The sequence below is a fragment of the Helianthus annuus genome, chromosome 5 (genome assembly GCF_002127325.2).
Source record: "Helianthus annuus cultivar XRQ/B chromosome 5, HanXRQr2.0-SUNRISE, whole genome shotgun sequence".
NCBI classification, from domain to species: domain Eukaryota; kingdom Viridiplantae; phylum Streptophyta; class Magnoliopsida; order Asterales; family Asteraceae; genus Helianthus; species Helianthus annuus.
In genome coordinates, this window is record NC_035437.2 from 115,456,819 (window position 1) to 115,477,503 (window position 20,685).

At 37.5% G+C, this 20,685-nt stretch overlaps 1 protein-coding gene across 1 annotated transcript; it reads right to left on the reverse strand.

The window, feature by feature from the left end:
* Positions 1-15,804: 15,804 nt before the first annotated feature.
* Positions 15,805-18,931, reverse strand: LOC110941138. Its single transcript, XM_022182756.2, has 4 exons — positions 18,394-18,931; positions 17,762-17,814; positions 16,574-16,738; positions 15,805-16,165 (listed from the first exon to the last, which is right to left on the reverse strand). Exons 1-4 carry the CDS (start codon positions 18,817-18,819, stop codon positions 15,943-15,945), a joined length of 867 nt encoding a protein of 288 aa, XP_022038448.1. The 5' UTR covers positions 18,820-18,931; the 3' UTR covers positions 15,805-15,942.
* Positions 18,932-20,685: the final 1,754 nt, after the last annotated feature.

The window sequence follows — 20,685 nt, forward strand, 5'->3', positions numbered from 1 at the left end:
ACCTATGGTGAAGTCGAATAGAAGTTTCGACATAAAGTCCGTAAGATGAACTAGTCATAATATTGATGACTAATCTAACCATCTTGCGAATTATAATGATAGTTTGACTCTTGACAAGCTAGATGGAGGCTTGGGAGGAAACGGGTCAAACGGAGCAAGTACGAAAAGAAAATGTTGCTTGGATGCGAGGTAAGTATAGCTTACACTAGTCTTAAATTGTGGAATATTCTCTTATCATATAAATTATCAATGTGATAACTAAACAATTGAGTAATGATGTTCCGTCATGTAGTCGTACGCAACAGGATAATCAAAGATGAGAGGAACCATAATAATGGTTAAATAGAAGTAAATCGATAAACGGTCATTTAGACTAAACGGGTCAAAAGGTGAAAATATCACCCTTTGACAATATCGACTAATGAATTCGTCGAGTGTATGATTACAGGAATACATATCAAATGGAAATTTGCATCGCCATTAGTTAGCGTTTATTAAGCAAAGAATTAAATGGGTCAATATGTTGATCCGACCAGGTATGTGTGATAGGTTAATTACTCATTTAAAACGTGAAGACCTATGAGAGTTAGGCAAAGTAAAAAGGGACATTCGGTTACCTTAAAAGGTAAACCGAAGGATTTAAATTATAGACAAAGTGTTTTGAAAACAAGATTTGGTTAAAAATGAGATTTTGGGCGTGCATGGCTTAAGCAAGCCCTTCGTCGTAAAAGAAGAGTTAAAAATGTCCAAAACACCCTTGTTAGTGAAATTAAGCAAGCAACCTTTAGAAGTCGCTTGAAAACGAGTTTTATAATCAAGTCAATACTTAGAACAAGTATAAAAACGAAAGATGTAAATTCTTGGTCGAAAGACTCTATATGAGTCTTTGCCGTAAAATAATAATCCGAGGGGTAAAACTCGGATTAAATAGATCACCACATTAAATCCACCACAAATATAGTTGTGGTGGGAGATCATTTAATAAGAAATGTGGACATATGTATTTAGAAACAAGTGAAAGCAATTGGCGCTTAAAATATGCTCAAATACCCTTAACGGGTCAAAATGAGCATATGGGTGAAAATGGGTTTAGGAAGGTATATAAACCTGTAATTTGAAACCTATTATGTTAAACATTATTGTTTGATAGGTTATGGGAAATAAGGGTCAAACAAACTTGTTTGTTTGAGAAAAATCGAACGGGTCAAAATTTGGTAAAAGGGGGAATAAGCCGAAGACTTAAAAGTCGAAATTTTACTAAACCGGATGTTGGATTTTAAACTCCATAAGGTGGAGAATTAAATTACAAACACGTAGGAAGAAACGGTAGGTCAAACGGACAAGCGGTTTGAAAGATACGAAAGATTTCGTGTCAAAAATGGCAAAATGGAAAGGTTGGATGCAGGGGCCACCGTAACTTACGGTGCCACCGTAAGTTACGGTGGAGCTGATATAGATACGGTAAGTAACCCCTGAGTTACGGTGGAAGTTTTGACATTCAGGGGCTACCGTAAATTACGGTACCCACCGTAATTTACGGTGGACCCTGTAATAAAATATATTTTTTTAATTAGTTTCGCTTCATGGAGTCGTTTAGACATGTTTTTTTAAACCTCGAATGACTAAAGCATTTCATGTTTATGAAATGTAGGTACTTTTGGAAGCCGGAAGACGATCAAGCTCAACGAGGAACCGAACACGATAAAGATACACGCTTCCGCACTTTGCATCGTCATTAATTTTAAACGACGAATCTGATCCCGTTATGTCAAATGACTTATGATTTGTAAAAGTTTTAATAAACCCGTATTTCCGACGTATATGTAATCTAAATTACATGGTTGTTTTTCGTATATTTTACGTTAAAACTTGATTTTTAAGAACAGGTGTTACACTTGGCCAAAAATTTTCAGATTTTCGGGACCGGGTCGAAAAATGAAGTTTTTGAGTAACAGACGCCTTGACACGGGGTCGTGCCCGCTGAACACGGGGCCGTGTCCAGCTCACTGTTTCCAGTTTCTTTCAAAAATCTCACTGTTTCGTGCTAACTTTTGGTGTATTCTTTCAGATGTCGAAGTTTACAAGATTTAACGCGAACGAGCTCGATGCTAGGGCAAGATACGAGATACTTCAGACTAGACCCGAAGAATACCCAAGGCAAGCGTGCACGGACCTGTTAACCTTGGTGAACCAGCTCGACCGATTCAACAACCTTGTTACCGGACCATTAAGGGTTGCCTTGACCACCCGACTTCGATCGGTACATCAATGCACCATGGAATTCTACAGTACTTTTACCTTCACTTCAAGGTGTGACCCGTTTGACAATGAGGGGGTTGCATTTCGATGTGGTGGGACAATGTAGTCGATCTCTATGGCGCAATTCGGGGCAATAGTGGGACTGTATTCGGAAGAAGATTCGGGAAATGAGGAAAACACCGGGGGATTACGAGATTTGGATGAAAATGAGCGCCAAGCCGCATGGGCCCAAATTGGTGAAGGACACTACAACCCCAGCAGCACAAAGAGCACTAAGCCGAGGGATCCGCTTTATTGCTACATTCATAGGCTCCTCACTTACTCTCTTAGCCAAAGACATGACAGTAGCGGGGTTGTTGGACTAAAAGATTTGGTAGTCCTTCACTGCATCCACAACCGGAGGGCCCTCGATGTTCCATATCTCCTGCTTCGAAACATGCATCTGAACCGCCTTGCTCATGCACCAACCCCTATCTTCTTTGGAGGTTGGGTGTACCGCCTCTTCAAGCACTTCACGCGCATTCCTAGGTCCTTTGAAAGGAGCTTATGGTCGGGATGAGGTTATTATCACATTTGCCGTGCCATGAACCTAATTTATGAGGCAGAAGACAGATCAGTGAGCTTTCAAAGGATGCAAGGCCATGCATGGAACCCACATGAGGCCCTAGTCCTTCACGCTCCACCTCCCCACTACCAGTATCAGCCCCATGGTGATCCGGGCCAATCCTCCTCCCAAGGAGGCGGTTTTCCTAACCTTCAAAGTTTACATGATCTTTTGTAGGAAAACCTCATGTGCACCAGGAACACCTACAACCTTGCCAAAAACACATACCACCGGGTCGGAGCTATCGAACGAAACATCAACGATATCCAAGACAACATCGGAAGCATCCGGGAGTATATGGCGGGTCATGGGGACGGAGGTGATGACAGCGATGAGGATATGGACTAGGAGGTTGATGAAGGAGCAGGAGCGGGTTGATGGTGAACCCACAGGTTAAAATCCATTTTTATCTATCGAAACAATTGACGGCCTGCGTGCCGAGTGTTAGACAATTTACTTTCCTTAACTTCTTTTTACTTTCTGCTTTATTTTTCTTTTACTTTATGGTTTGGATGATTAACTACGGTAATTTAGGACGTTTGGTATTGCTTGGTGTGGTATTTAGTGATAAAACAGGTACAATTGAGGCTTAGAGTGCTAATCATTAGCACTAACAAAGTCAGGACAGGAAAATCGGAAGAAGAAACCTGTTTTTCAGCCTTGCAGATAGTCTACACGGGGACGTGTCCAGCCGACACGCCCCCCTGCCCACCTCCCAGATCTGCTGTTTGTTTATTTTTCTGCAGATTTTTGCCAGATACGGGGTCGTGCCTAGCCAACACGCCCCCGTGTCCATCTTCTGTAAGTTTTCATTACTGGCAGTTGAACACGGGGTCGTGTCCAATGGACACGGGGTCGTGCCCAGACTGCCAGTAACCTAAAATTTTGCTTTTAACACCATTTTGCACATTCAATCAACCTAAAAATTTATTTTTGGGACACATTGAGGACAATGTGTAATTTAAGTGTGGGGGTGGGGGGATGTTAAAACCTTGAATTTTGCAAGTCCTAATAACAAGCCTTACACAAAACTCTATTGGAACCGCTAATCACCCCAAATTTTTTTCAAAAACTTTCATTTTTCTTTACTTGTCTAAGTTTAAGTTGGGAATTCTAAGACTAACAAGGTTATATTTTTATAAGTTTACAACCGATAGCGTCGTGATAAAAAGAACCAACATAAGAAAATTATGAAACGGCATGACAAGCTTAGTTAAAATTTGATTATATATACTTGATCACATAAAAACCCATTCCCACAAAAGTGAGTTTTGAGCCTTTATTGAGCATACAAATATACATCTTTACGTTAAATGCTCATTTTTCGTTTCTTGTTGAATAGCCGCTTGGTTCTTAAGACTCTAGAACTTGCCACAACAATTCATTCCCGGTCCTTACCAACTTAAACCCAAGTAAGTAAATGATGGAGGCATTAGGACTAACCATTTTTCTTTCAACACCATTTATTTTTATTTTTTCTTTCACCTACCCAAAAATTCCCCCTAGTTAACCCCTTTGAGCCTAAACCTTTTCATTTCTTAACCCAAAATTTTTTTTACCCACCAAAAACCCTTTTTATTTTTACCTTTTATTTTAGTAACAAGCTCGGTCTTCGTGTGAAAAAAAAACATATTTTACAATGAAGTTAGAAATAAACAAACAAAGCTCCTCAAACAAAAGCTTGTTTGAATAAATACTTCATTAAAAATAAAAAGTCACAAAAACAAAATGTTTTACGAAAACCGATGCTTTTTACGTTTTTCGCCCTTTTCTACTAACCACTAACCCAACCACCCTGGATACCTTTAGCCCAAGCCTAACCCTTCACACAAAAATTCCTCTTGATATTTACAAAGGTATAAAGTTAAAAAGGAGGAGGATTGATTGCTTGGCAAGCTTATAGTAGAAATAAGTTTCATGTCGCTCTCGAGTGATTCACTAAAAATACACTTTCGGCCGAGTGTTAAGTGACTTCCCCCGTGAGGTATGTGAACTTGTATATAAATGGAATTTTAAAAAAAGGCATGTTATGCCTTAATAAATAATTTACCTTATGAAAAGTTTCTAATAAATCATGACGAATAGGATTGTAAATAAATAAAAATAAAACCCAATAAAGATCTTGGATTCCCGACACTCTATGACAAGCCAAAAACTTTCTCTTCTACCCATTCCATTTGGGAGTGTAAGCCACATATTAAAGAGTTTTGCTTGAGGACAAGCAAAAATTCAAGTGTGGGGATATTTGATGTGTGTAAAATTCAACATATAAATTACATCAAATGAGGCATAAAACTAACCCTTTTTAAGTACTAATGTTGGAAAAAGTGTGTTTTTGTCTTCCTTTTGTATTTTCAGGATTAAATGAGCTCAAATTAACAAAAGAAGCAAAAAGACAGCTAAATCTAACATAAATACAAGAAAGGGAACAAAAGTGGACTGCCCGACCCCTCGACAGCATCCTCCCAAGCAAAATAGAGAAGACAGAAGACTGAACACGCCCCGTGCTCAGCGAGCACGGGGCCGTGCCCAAGAAGCAGCAGAAAAGACAAACCTATAGAAGCTTCTAATGCTCACCACGGGGCCGTGCCCAGTGAACACGGGGGCGTGCCCAAAGTACTGCAGGCGCATTAATTGTAATTGCGAATTACAATTAATGAAGAGAGATAGTGTCAGACGGGCACGGGGCCGTGCCCAACGGACACGGGGCCGTGCCCAGGCCTCTGTTCAGCCTATAAATAGGAGTGCTTGGATTCATTGCAACTCATCCCTTGGCACACCACCTCTCTCACACTTCATCCACCACCCACCACCATCACAACACCATCATCCACCACCATCATCCATTGTCCATCATAGAGTGTGTGAGTCGTCTCGGGATCCAAGATTGATCGTAAGGGTTCTTGACAATCAAGGCCATGTTTGCCTAAGTCTCTTACATCACTTGGTGAACACAAGTGTTTAGTATAATAATTTTTATTTTTAATCTTTTGCACTTTTTAATTGGTTTTGTATTAATGACTTTAATAACTAGTTGCTTATGTTGAAGGTGATTCTTCCTTATCGTTTGTCCGTGGTGTCTTGGCATTATTTTACTGTCTATATAAAATAAAAGATTTTCACCATTCATATCTCCACGGTCTATATGGAGGTATGTTGGCTACCTGGTCGGGGGTTAAAGGAACGGTTTTGTAAGGGTCTTGCCCTTGTTCAGCGTTTAGAGGTCCTGCAAGGGACCTGGGTCAAATTTAGTAGGACCTCCTTCAATACCCAAAGGTATTGGATGGCGGGGGTCCAAACTCTTTGATCCCCTCATGAGTTAACTACTATTAATACTATAATCCGGCTATTTAGGACTGTATTTCTGCTGACTCAGACTACTTAGTCGAGGGTAACGTCACCTCCAAAAGAGGGGCCTACCATAATTTGCAATAATAACTTAATTAATTATCTTTCAATAATCCGACCCTTTAGGATTGTATCCTTGCTGACTCAAACTACTGGGTTGAGGGTAACATCGCCTTCAAAAGAGGGGCCTACTATAATAACTAAGATAATCTCTTTAATAAGTGCAAAAGTGCGAAAATAATCAAAGGTTATACTAACACACGAGTCAGATCCAAGTGATTCATCTTGTCTATCTGTTTTTATTTTTATTTTATTTTTCAGCATTTAGTTAGTTTTATTTTCTTAGTTTAAAAATCTTTTTCTAACATTTTGATTTGATTAGACGTTGAGGATAAACCGGTACTAAAAGCTCTTGTGTCCTTGGACGACCTCGGTATCTTACCAACACTATACTACGTCCACGATGGGTGCACTTGCCCATATGTGTGTTTAGTGTTAGTAAATATCGTGTTTTATAAATTTAAAACTTGGCTAAAAAGTGTAAAAAGTGCTTAAAATATATACCTAAAATATATACACACTAGCACGCATCAACGTGCGAAATGATTAAAACGAAATTTTGAAATGAACGAACATTCAAGTATAAAATCACTTATAAATTGAGATACATAAAAGAGAGGCTCAATAAAACATTGGATTGTTTCGGGTAGAGAAACATCGACTATTCCAAAGTGGGTCGAAAGTTCTTTCGAATTAGAGAAAACGTGTTTTGGCCTATAGGTAAGATACTCTCGTCGAGAAGCGAATAACAGTATCTTACCCTTCCGATTACTACACATTTCTAAATGATTGAAACAATCGGGACTTTGGCGAGATTGAAAATCGAGGAGTGGGAATTAATCGACGAGATGCGGGTTTCACCCCTAACTTGATGATTTCGTACCCTAAATGTGGTTAGTACTCGTCGGGTCGAAATAAAATTTCGACACTTGACGAGGGTCCACTAGAGTTGAAATGGAAATTACCATTAAGTTGTGGATTTCACTCCTAGCTTAATGGTGTAATTTTGTTCAAAAATAGTTTAAGGTAGAATGAGAGTCGTTTACCAAATTGTGGGTTTCACGCCTATTTTGGTAAAGTCGTCTCGTTTATGTTACAAGAGTATACAAATAAACACAAGTGTATTCATGTTAGCCTTAGGAAAGGCATATAAATTTAATCAACAAGAAGTGTAGCTAGGAAGCATGCATGGTAGAGTACAAAAGTTTTAAACAACAAATAAGAGGCAATATCCCTAAAACTATAGATTAGGGCAAAAGCATGGCAATTTTCCTAATTCCCTATAGTTATGGCTCTGATACCAATCTGTCACACCCCAACCGATGGCGGAAACATCGGGATGAGACGAAGTGTGTATAGATTGCAAGAGACTTCATAACACTATGTGACAATATTTAATTAAATTCAAATTTCATTTCCAATACTAATGTCATACAAAATTCAAATAAGGATAACAACATTCTTGCAACATAAAACATAACAATAGAAGATAAATTAATCTAGGTGTGTATCTAGTCCACCCTAAATCTCGTTTCATCTTTGGTTCATACTTCAACAATTAACCTGCAACATGTATTAAAATAGAGTTCAATGCAAAAGCAAAGGCGAGTATACAAGTTTGACTACATAGCATAATAGAATAAAAACTCAAATCCAACATGTTACGTAATGTGTGATTTCTAGCATGCAATTTTTGGCGTACAATATGTTCAAACCCAAGATATACAACGCATAACAAGCCTAATCCCAAAAGTTTAGCGGGGTGGTAAAGTTTAACTTAACAATACCCAAAAGTATAACGGGCGGGACGTTAATCCTATAGCGCTATAATTGTTAAGGTGGGCGAGCAAAGTTAATGAGCATATAACGTTCCAAAGCGTTCATAGAGCATACGAGCATAGTAAATATTCACATTAGTTTCATGTTTTGATCATGGATGGAGTATGTTTTGTTTAAATTTAAAAGTTGTTTGCATAATCATACATGTTGCATCCCAAAGTGTAAAGGGGAAAAAAGGGATCGAGTATACTCACGGTTTACAAGTCTTGAACTTGAGGTTCCGAGAGTAGGTTGGTGGATGGTTTAGCTTGGAGCACCTAGTCCTTCTACACGAGGAAACATAGGGGTGTGAGTTTGGCGCTTAACGGAAGATTATGGATATGAAGTAACTTAGTAAAAAGTATAATATATATAAAAAAAATAATCATCTTTAACTTTATAACCCTCATATGACACTAGGTAACCAATATGGTTATTAATGTTTTTCATGGGTAGTACACCCATTAGAATCATATTAAGGTTTTAGGTCTTGGATGATATTCTACTTCTTTTAACATGTAAACACAAGTTCAACATCAAAGGTTCGAATGCGTATGTATTTATATATAGGATAAATATTACATATTATTTAGTCCAATAATTCAAGTAGGAGGTAGAAGATTAAATCTCCATTTAGGCACCTCTAGTTGCATGGATGTCATGTATGGGGTAGGAAGACCAAGCTTCCATTTAGGTACCCCTTTGATGTTCACCACTTCACTTGATGTAAAAACAACCAAGGAGGGTCATGAACTAAGGTTTGTACAAGTATGCAAATGAACTAAGCTAAGAGAAATCATCAAATCATGTGAGGATTGTATATTGGACAACCCAAGTTGCTCCATAATCACTCATTCATCAAGGTCTAAGCTTGACATGACTTGTGGGTTAAAAACCCTAAAATAAACAGAAAGTTTATGAGGTTTAATCCTCTGATTTTAAGTGTCTCAACCTTGTTTTTTAAGACTAACCAACCACGAAAATTGTTGTAATCATTAGGACATAGGTTTGAGATGAGTTAGACTCAAGTTTGATAAGTATAAACAAGTTTTTGAATAACATAAGACAAAACAGAAAATTTTGGTCCTTTTTAGGGCAATTCCAAGCATGATTTCTCCAAGGAGAAACCAAGGATTCAAACCCAAGGACATAACAAAGCAATAGGAAGAAGAACCAAGTGATTTGGTTGAGAAATGAGCAAGTTACACTCACTTTAGTGAAGATACACGAATCTGTCCAAAAACTCAGATTCACAGCAGATTTGAGAGCAATTTTGTGAAGATTAGAGAGTTGTGAAAGTATAAAAGGGTTGGAGAAGGTGGGTATTTATAATGGAAGAGGTTAGAGATGATTGGAGGTGATTAGAGGTGGATTAGAGGTGATTGGCTGGGTTAACTTCTTGGGATTTCGTGCAACCAACTCAAGAAACACACATTCTGCCGAAACAAGCCCTAGCGTGACGCGAGGGACCTTGGCGTCACGCGGCGCCCTTGTTCCGACAAGTTTCATTTTGTTGCACTTTGGCCCCTGAAGTTTATGTTTGATCCTTTTAGGTGCAAGTTTGAGAGTTTAGGGACTTGTTTTGATATAAAAGCATAATATAAGGGTATAATCAAGCATGACGGTCATAATTAAAGTATAATTAAGCGTATAAGCGTTATAACCAAGTATCTTTTACGTTCAAAACACGTTCCATGCATAAGTTTAGTTTAATTACAAGTTTAGCACATAGCTTCCGAGAATAACGTTTAAGCATCAATTGGTTCACCAAATCGAACATTCGAGCCTATATAGAGTGCGTACAACATAAATGTAACAAAATACAAGTTTCATTAATGATCCAAGTCTCGGTTTAACAATGATTACAAGGAAAGAACGATTACAAGAATACAAGGTTTCCAAAAATAGAAATACGAACAAAACTTTCTATAAATGGAAAGTACAAAAGAGCCGGGCGTTACAGTCTCCCCTCCTTTAGGAAATTTCGTCCCGAAATTTAGGAAGACGTAGGGAAAAGATGAGGATATTTCGACTTCATATCCTTTTTGAGTTCCCAAGTAAATTCGGCGCCACGTTTCCCTTCCCATCTAACCTTGACGATAGGAATTTTACTGCACCTTAATAACTTGACTTCTTGGTCCACGATTTCGACGGGTTTTTCCACAAAGTGCATAGTTTCGTTGATTTGAAGATCTTCGAGAGGAACTTGGAGTCCTTCATCAGCGAGACATCTCTTTAGGTTCGAGACGTGGAACGTTGGATGAACGTTGTTGAGCTCTTGAGGTAAATCGAGCCGATAAGCCACTTTACCAATCCTTTCGAGTATCTTGAAAGGACCGACATAGCGAGGGGTAAGTTTTCCCTTTTTACCAAAATGAACCACTCCCTTCCAAGAGGACACCTTGAGTAGGACATGATCCCCAACGTTGAATTCCATTGGTTTTCGTCCCTTGTCAGCATAGCTCTTTTGACGACTTTGAGCCTTGAGTAGATTGTCACGGATTTGGAGAATCTTATCCATTGCTTCTTGTATGATCTCAGGGCCAGTAAAATGCTTGTCACCAATCTCATGCCGGCTTAAAGGAGATCGGAATTTGTGACCATATAATGCCTCGAAAGGAGCCATTTGAATACTGGAGTAGTAGCTATTGTTGTACGAGAACTCGATCAAAGGTAAATGCACATCCCAACTACCACCAAAGTCGATGACACAAGAACGGAGCATGTCCTCTAGGGTTTGAATAGTACGTTCAGTCTGTCCATCCGATTGAGGATGAAAGGCCGTACTGAGATTTAAATGAGTACCCATAGCGGACTAAAAGTTTGACAGAGACGCGAAGTGAATCGACCATCACGATCAGAAATGATGTCGAGAGGAACACCATGATGGCGTATGACTTCATTTGTATAGATACGAGCAAGTCGTTCAACCTTGAAATCCTCACGAATGGGAATGAATTGAGCGAACTTGGTCAAACGGTCAATGACCACCCAAATACTATCGTAACCAGAAGGTGTACGAGGGAGCTTAGTTATGAAGTCCATCGCAATGCTATCCCATTTCCAAACGGGGATTTCGGGTTGTTCGAGTAGGCCAGAAGGTCGTTGATGCTCGTCTTTGACTTTCGAACAGGTAAGACACTTGGAAACGTACACAGCAATGTCTCTCTTCATACCGGGCCACCAATAGGATGTACGTAGATTATGGTACATCTTGTCAGCGCCAGGATGAATTGAGTACCTAGATTTGTGTGCTTCACTCATGATGAGGTCACGAAGATCGTCACGATCTGGTATCCAGACGCGATCACAACAATAGAGGAGACCATCAGGGCTCGAAACGAGTTGACTTTCAGATGCTCCACGTATTTCTACAGACATGGAATCTTTGTTGATAGATGAGTACTGCGCTTCACGAATGCAATTGTGAAGATCGCTCGAGATATGAAAACAACGAATGACATCTACATGATCCTTACGACTAAGTGCATCGGCCACGACATTCGCCTTACCAGGGTGGTAGCGAATCTCGCAGTTGTAGTCATTGAGCAATTCCACCCAATGTCGCTGTCGCATATTGAGTTCTTTTTGGTCAAAGATGTGTTGTAGGCTCTTATGGTAAGTGAAAACCACACACTTAGTACCGTATAGGTAGTGTCGCCAAATATTTAACGCAAAAACGACTGTGCCAAGTTCGACGTCGTGGGTAGTATAATTCTTCTCATGTATTTTGAGTTGACGGGAGGCATAAGCGATGACCTTGTCTCGTTGCATGAGCACACAACCAAGACCACGATTTGAGGCATCACAATACACCACGAAATCATCATTCCCATCAGGGAGAGCGAGGATAGGAGCGTTGCAAAGCAAGTCCTTGAGAGTCTGAAAGGATTCCCCTTGCTCAAGACCCCAAGCAAAAGGTTTCTCTTTTTTAGTCAACGAGGTGAGAGGAACGGCGATTTTTGAAAAGTTTGAGATGAACCGGCGGTAATAACCCGCCAATCCTAAGAAGGAACGGATTTCAGAAGGAGATTTAGGCGCGGTCCAATTTTTCACGGCTTCGATTTTTGAAGGGTCAACGTGGATTCCTTTTTCACTAACAACGTGTCCAAGGAACTGAACTTCTTTGATCCAAAACTCGCATTTAGAGAACTTAGCATATAAACGTTCAACACGCAAGAGTTCAAGTATAAGGCGAAGATGCCGTTCATGATCGGCTCGAGATTTAGAATAAATGAGAATATCATCAATGAAGACGATCACTAATGCACGGGTTGAAGTGTCAGTTTATGGCCTTTTTACTGCTATTGAATTCGTATATGAGGGTTTTGAAATCTGCAATCGTGTTTTAGGTTTCGTTTTTTAGAATATTAATTCTAATCGATTGTACTAACGATGGAGAACTGAGTTTAGACTACAAAATACAGATGGAAGAGACATGGGCTTGCCACTTCAACAAATCCATTGAGGTAATCTTGTAGTTTATGGATGGGATGTTGGGTTAATATATGAATACTTTTAGTGTTTATGTTACTTACTTTTCTTCTTATTAAATTTTCAGAGCAATGCCATATATATAATTCTTTGGAGGTGATATCAATGACAACGTTTTATATGCACTGGATGGATAATTGTAGGTAACGGTATCTTAGTTTGGAAGTTTTTGATATCCTCAAAAGATCCAATTGTTTAGATGAAAAGAATAAGAATAGCTAGATTTACTTTTATAATTCTATGTTTCTTGTGATTACTGGTATAGTTACTTTATATACCTATATAAATTCGGTACCATCAACATGCAAAATGCATGGGCTCACTTAATTGTCTAAATTTTGGTGGATGCTACTGCTATTTAGCCACATTATTCATCAAACATTATAACTTTATCTACTAAAATGTTTCCATCAAGGGGCGTTATCTATAGCTTCGCCAACTGGTTTACGAGCACTAAAGGAAGAAAAAGGGGGCTCACATACCATAGTTATGAAAGCGAGTGACATTGTTGCTCTAAAACTTACATGGTACTGATGTGGCATGATAAAGCCCCCCTAAGGGTTTTATTTCACACTGGTTAGCCTAAGTATTGTTTTTTTCTAATTGATTATGTAGTGTTTATGCATTTTTCTGAACTTATAAAAATAAGATATGAATGTTGTTAAATAATTGCTTAAAATTTCTTTTACTCAACTCGTGTAATACACGGGTCTATAAACTAGTATATACTTAAACCATTCTAGGTCCTCTAGTATAGAATGAACATTCTAGAAGCATAAGATAATAACGTATCCAATAAAACTTCCAATCAATAGGGCAAATTACATAAGGATAGCAGGTAGACGGACAACAAACTGTGCCGCCATCCCCAAGTTTTCTTTCTCGGCTCACGCAAAACACGACTAGGCCCAAGTTTTTATTTACTAAATTGTTTAAGCCCATAAAAAATTTATAAATAAAATAACTCAGTCCCACAGCATAAAAGGTATCTAAATTGCTCTTTGTTACATATCTTGAAATAGAAAGGTAACACATCAAGTCCTAATCCAATATCAAACTTAAGAACACGAATATAATAACTCTCCAATATTATAACCAAGAGATATAACTCAAAACTAAATTACAGTCTCTCAAATCATAACTCGATTTCTCTCTTGATAATGTGTCGCAACCCTCGTTCCCTAATAACCCGAGAACGGGCGGCCGCGGCCAGTTTAGGTGGTATCGGTGTTTATCAATTTGGCAGCGGAAATTTTCATCAGGACCGTAGTTAAGAAATATTTTTATCAGAGTTAAAACACTATATTTTTATGATAATAAACACATGGGAATAACCCAAGTTTCCATTTTAAACATGTTTTTAGGGATAACCCTAATTTATAAAAAAAAAAAAAAAAAAAAAAAAAAAACAATTCTTCTTTTTAATTAGGTAACTTTTATAGTCACTTTTCTAAGCCTTCAGTGCTCTCCAACTGGCTTTTATTGGCTTCACACTAAGTTACCTAAAACACGTGTTTAAAACATTTTATCAGCAAGAAATACTGGTGAGTGAATCCCAGTTGAATCAAAACAGGTTTTATCAATCTACAGCATTGAGGGCGGTCGCGCAATAACATTTGTTTTCATCTACTTTAATTACCACCCACGGTACTGTCAACCCGACTTGTGGTCATGTTACTACTCACAATGTAGTAACAAATTTTGTATACAAAACGCCAACATACTGACGATATTTGTAGAATGCAAATACTCAATCACTGTTTAATATAATGTTAATCATATGAGGTTTTGTAAAAACAGTTTTCAAAAACGAGATTACTCACATTGCTATCTTAGGGTTTTCCTTTGTGATTTCCTGGTGATTATCTATTAATTACACAATGCACACGCTTTAGTATAATAACCCAATATTTACATTAGTAATACCCTCCCCGAGACAGAACTCCAACGACTACGTCGGGCAACACCTCGACAGCCGTTACGGAATCCTAGATCAATCGGGCAGCGTATCTAATACGTAACCGAGGGTTAAAATACTTACAACGAGGTAGAGCTTCGCTAATTAGGGGGTAAAATGCCCGGGTATTACTTTAGCTATTCAGAAATTTAGAGAGAAGCACGAGATTTGAACGAAATCAACTGAAGCCAATCGATCCTATTTATAGGGCTGGAACAGGAGTTCCTCGCAGCCCGCGAGAGAAACAACAGGGGCCGTCGCGCCCCGCCAGGGACCTAGAGGCGGCGACAGTGTTGCTGAGTCACCGGAGAGATCGACGCGTGTCCTGCCACGTGGCGGACTGTGGTTTCGCCGTCTGTTGGTCGGTCGCGCCCCGCGAAAAAATAAGAGGGGTCTGTCACGCCCTGCGACAGCCTCTTATTTTTGTTTTTATTTATTATTTAATAAAATAAAGGTATTTCGGGGCCGGTTTTCGTATGCGGGGTGTATTTACGAGCGTTTTGGGGTGTTTGTAAGGATTTTAAGAGAGTTGTTATATCTTGGGTATAACTCCTGAACTATTTAATAAATGAATAATGCACTCGCATTAAGTATAGTAACCCAATTCAACTTTATCCCTACGTCACGAAACAGAACCCCAACGAACTTAGTCGGGCAGAGCCTTGACATGCGTTGGTGGGTCCTAAATTAATCGAACAGGGTATTGACTTAGTGATCAAGGGTTACAATACTTAAAATGGGGCATGGCTTTATTATTATTATAGTTGAAAATAAGAATAAAAATATAAATATAGAACTTTTTTAGAGAGAGAGATCCCGAGAGATGGAAACAGAGATGAAGCAATTGTGAAAGTTTCAACCTCTCCTATTTATACATAAACTGAGGCTTACTCAAGTTTAAATTTTTGAATACACACGTAGACGTAGATTCAAATGTAAGTTTAGTTTTTATTATTATTTTATTATTTATATATTATAATTAATTCAGCTGCTTCGTTTATTTGACGTTTATAACTTCTAAAATATGACGTTTTACAAAACAATGAACATGTCATTAGAACGAGAATAATCTTATCTACATTTTGAACCAAGTTTCATTAAGAACGGAGTAGGTTTAAATATAATGTATTTTTATAATTAAATTATTAAACAATTCCTAAACCCGTCTAGGTACTTCATATTTCTAACATTCAACTTACCCATGATCTATTCGTTAATAACATTATTTTAAATTTAAAATTTTGGGAATGTTACATAATGTCAGTTGTGGTGAACAGTTTGATAACTTCTATACAAATAAAATTAGAAGATTCAGGTATATAAACTATTTATACAGTACAGGAATCACACATAATTTACATCATCTAAGGTTTGATAAATTTTTATTTAAATGTAATATATTTCATGTTAAATTACATTGTTTGATCATAAGAACTCGACGCCTTCTTCCTATCCAACTCGTCGTCCATACAGGGTCGCTCGACACAATCTTATATCCTGCATTTGCATACAACGTTCGAGCACCCAAATCGTCTTCATAAGCTCGCAACACCAAATACTTATAACCCCAAAACCGAGCCAACATTTCACATGACTTGAGCAGCACACTTGCAACTTTTTTCCGTCTATCCATAAATCAAAGTGATATTAGTTACATGCATGTGAATGTGCATTATTAAGATGTATAACATGACTAATGAACAAGTTTTCAATGTCATGTTATATTGTAGGGGTATCAATCGTGTCATGTTGAACCTGGAGGCTACCCGTATGTTTGTCTGTGTCAATATATCAATCATAATCCAGACACAAATAAAATCACGCAACCCTAACACATGCTCGTTTGACCCGTTTATCTAAACGAGTCAAATGGGTGGGTGGATCGACCTGGATAATAAAATGGGTTAAAAAGCAATCCCAAACGCGACATGTTGAGCTACATATAACTTGAAGCCTGATTATTTTCATTTTAGAAACGATCACCCGTTTACAAAGTAAACTAATATAAGAAATTTTGGGGTAATATAATACACCTGAAATTAGGTAAAACCGCTATTCCTGACACGTAGAGATACTCATCGGCTCCAGATAAATGCTCGAGAACAGATGCGTCTCTGAAAACGGTAGCATCCACTACCCCTACAAGTTGTTTTACTTCACTATCGCTTGTGGTCGCCTCAGCAACCAAACATGCGTATCTGATATCATCATTGATTAAAATGTACAAAATATTGTTAATAATTCAGTATTAAAAATCAAGTTATATATTGAAGTATCATATTGGTTAAAAATGGCTCATAATTTTTTAATCGATAAAAAATGTGTTTTTCAAGAATTGTATCAAGTGTAGCATGCATAGTTGTTAATAGCGGCTATAGCGACCGCTATAGTGCGGTATGTAGCGAAGCGACCAAGTGTCGCTATTTGGGTCATAGCAACCAATAGCGTGAATAGCGACAGTTAGTTTTTTTTTTTTTTTTTTGATGTAGATAGCAATTAGATATAGCTATAAAATAGCTGGATTTATATGTTTTTGTAAAATATACATGTAAAATAGCATATATACCAAGGTATTTTGATATAATATACATATAAAAATTTTCAAAATTCTTTTTCTAGTATATCGCTATATATAAAATAGCGGTCGCTATTTGTCGCTATTCGCTATTAACAACTATGGTAGCATGTGATAACATGTTATATACACCAACGGTTTTCTATATTCTCACATACATTGATCTAAGAGCACTTGATCTTTTCAATTATTTTATTTTTTTGAACGGCAAAACTTGTTCCTACTCTATTACACCAGTAATACAATAGCATTACCCCTAACAGATGACAAAAAGTGTTTTTTATTGAATCAGACCGGATATTGAACCGCTAGCTCTGGCGGTCCACGAGTTTAATGGTCTCAAAACCAGCCGTCCAACAACTGGAAGAGGCAACATAGGTCGTTTTGACCGGTTTTTCTCCAGGTTTGAAGTTTTGGCTAGTTTTTCTAAAACTGACTATTTCATTAGCTCATAATGAAACACACTAGTTTCCGGTTTAACATGCCAATCCGATCTAGTTTCCATACAGAGTGAAAAATGTGTGCAATCAAAACAAGCAAAATAAGATTTTAAAAATAAAATGCAAAAATATCAAAATTTCAAAGCAAGTAAATCTAGATATGAGATAATGATCTTAGAAGAAAAATAAATGTGAAAATGACTGACCTATCAGGTGGTGAATTTCTTAGTCTGTAAAGGAGCCCTGCAAGGACCTCAGCCTGAATGTGTGTACAGTAAAATTGGTATTAAACGTGTGTTTTTTGCGCGCCTTTAGAGACATGAATGAACAGGAAGCTAATCTCTAAACTAGAGAAGTATGTCTGTAAATGAATCGAACGTTCCTTGAACCACTCGTGAGCTGATCGACGAGTTTGTTTATTGAACGAACATGAACAAAAGATTTTGATGCATTAAATTTAAATGAATGGCTATGACCACATGTCACGTCCATAAAAATCCTGTTTTGTAAAACACACATATAAGGCTTCAGACTTTTAAAAAACTTTTAAATGACTCGAAAAATTAAACATAGACTATGCTTGTATGCAATCTTAGATCACACACAGACATTGCCATCTACTATTTGTTTTTCTGAAGACGTTTCATTAAAAAAACGTCAGCAAACTTAGCCCAACCACTTTTAAGGTATGCACAGAGTTAAAAAAAAAAGAAGACGCTTCTTCAGCATTTTTAGTTATAATTTCTTATAACTAATTAGTTTTAATGTTTTACTAATTGATTATGAAATAAGTAAGGTACAAGTATAATAAAATAAGGTACAAGTAGTCACTACTTACCTCAAAGAAGTTGAAGAAGACATCATTGAAGATAATGAGTGGCTCATAAAAAGCCTCTGCTTGAATATTAGCCACACTTCTCATCTCATTATCTTCTTCAACCATCCTCCTCACTTGCCACCCATGCTCCTTCACCAAATTACTAAACTGCCCCTTCCCATCATCATATTTACCATCCCACCCATCACCACCACCACCACCTCCTCCACCGTCGTCAACCACCGATTCTTGAAGTTGTTGACCAGATGATGAGACTGAATTGCAATGGCAAAGTTGTTGACTTTTGTTGACTTTCTTCACAAACAAGAATCTGGGTGTTTTTATGGACAGAAAAAGATTGAAAGTTGCAGGTGGGGATGGACTTAAACTTGCAGGGAACTCCATGGAAATGGTGAAGGAGTTATGGTGTAGAAAAGCCATTGCCATTGATGTGGCTTTGATACCTTGATTGTTATGTGAATGACTGACTCAATATGTTTCTTTGTTATATTAAGCTTTAGTATTCTACACATGTTACATTTATTTTGCACCATATTTATTTATTTCCACATGTAATATATACTAGTAAACAATAACTTTTTTAAATGACAATTTTCTAAATGTGTATCATCTTGTCCACATAATGAAAAGATTGTTGCACAAACCACCCCTAAAGATCATAGACAATGACTCAATTGCCCCTCTTGTTTAAATTGTTGGCTCATTTTTATGCTAAAATGCTTACATGTATTTAGGTTTGGGATTTCCTAATTGCATTTGATAGTTTTCTAAATCGTGTTAATCTCGTTTTAAAATTTAAGTATTTCGCAAATATGTGACCTTAATTTGATTATTCATAAAGTTTATCAATAACGAGGCTGTATTTTCAATGAAAAAAACGTGGTTGTAATAAACCTAAGACTTTCCCTACACATGTATGATATCATTACAATGTTTAAATTAAGATGGCACAAGACTCTGCGAAGGAGTTTATAGATTGCATTTAAAACGATAGTAATATCTGGCTACCATTAGAAGTAACTAGGAGTTTGTAGATTGCATTTAAAACGATAGTAATATCTGGCTACCATTAGAAGTAACTAGTTACCACTGATGATTTTTTTAGGCCGACAATTTCTTAGTTACGGCTAAAGATACTCCTAATGATTTATTCTAACAACGATAACATAGTTAGTGCTGGGAGTTGGTTATCAACAGTAACTTAGTTACAACCAATGATTGCTTATGTCGGTAATAAGTTAGTCACTACTCATTGCTTTGCTACTTTTTTTTTTTTGAACGGCAAATTTGGATCACTATTCAGGAGGAAAGCCAATAAATCTGGGAAAAACCCCCTTTGTGGGAATCGAACCCATGACCTAATGGTTATAAGCCTTATCCCACCACCAAGATACCACTAGGCTATAATGCCATGGGTTCATTGCTTTGCTACTAATCATAGTTTCTACTAATGATAAATTACTACATAAAATCAATTCCCATTGATGATTAGTTCTAAAGTAATGTACTATCAAACTAGGTAGGTTCAAAGCACTTTCGAAGGATTTCAACTATTATCAACGAGACCCTCAGAGGGGCGTTTCCCTTGGAACCCCTTGGTATAGGGGATCCGTCCCCTTGAACTTCGAGATCGTAGGTTTTGGAGATAATAATTGTGTTGAGCTAACGTGTATTTCATACTACCTACCTCGTATAAACTTTTTTTTTCTTTTGGTCTTACGCGGATTCAACTAACTAAAATGGCTTGATAACAATAAAATCATCAACATATTGCTGATAATTTTTAGACCGAAAGGCGAAAAGATCATTACCGCTACGGAAGGACTTATGGGTTTTACTAGGGGAAAGGGAATGTATTCACTCAAATATAGCTCTTTACTAGATATAATTATTATTTCATTTTATGTTCTGCAGCATCTCAAAAAGCAATTGCATTTTTATGTTTAAATACACCACTAATTACCATATTTTGCATCTGTTTAATGCAAAACGAAAGCACAAATAAAGTAAACAATAGTTAGAGCAAAAAAATTAATATAGTATTATATACCAAAATCAATACATCAAGCTCAGTTTAATATGGAATTTCTAAATATAGCATTTGTTACAAAACATCGAAACATACATTTTTATATATGATAGACGAATTTCTTATAGTTCTCTCACTTGTGGGACTTGAATACATGTCCTGCAAACCAGGGGTGGCGTGGAACCCCACTCCACGTCTGGAACACCGCCCCGTGGGGTGGTGTGGGTAACCTCACACGACGTGGGGCAAACGTGAATATGATG

What these genes read in the sequence shown, in the direction of transcription:
- LOC110941138 (XM_022182756.2), bottom strand. Translation starts at nt 18,819, where the DNA reads ATGGCAATGGCTTTTCTACACCATAACTCCTTCACCATTTCCATGGAG. An exon ending in AGAAATTCACCACCTGATAG is followed by an intron (nt 16,739 to 17,761) that starts GTCAGTCATTTT and finishes TGATGATATCAG; the next exon opens with ATACGCATGTTTGGTTGCTG. An exon ending in GCGGTTTTACCTAATTTCAG is followed by an intron (nt 16,166 to 16,573) that starts GTGTATTATATT and finishes ATTTATGGATAG; the next exon opens with ACGGAAAAAAGTTGCAAGTG.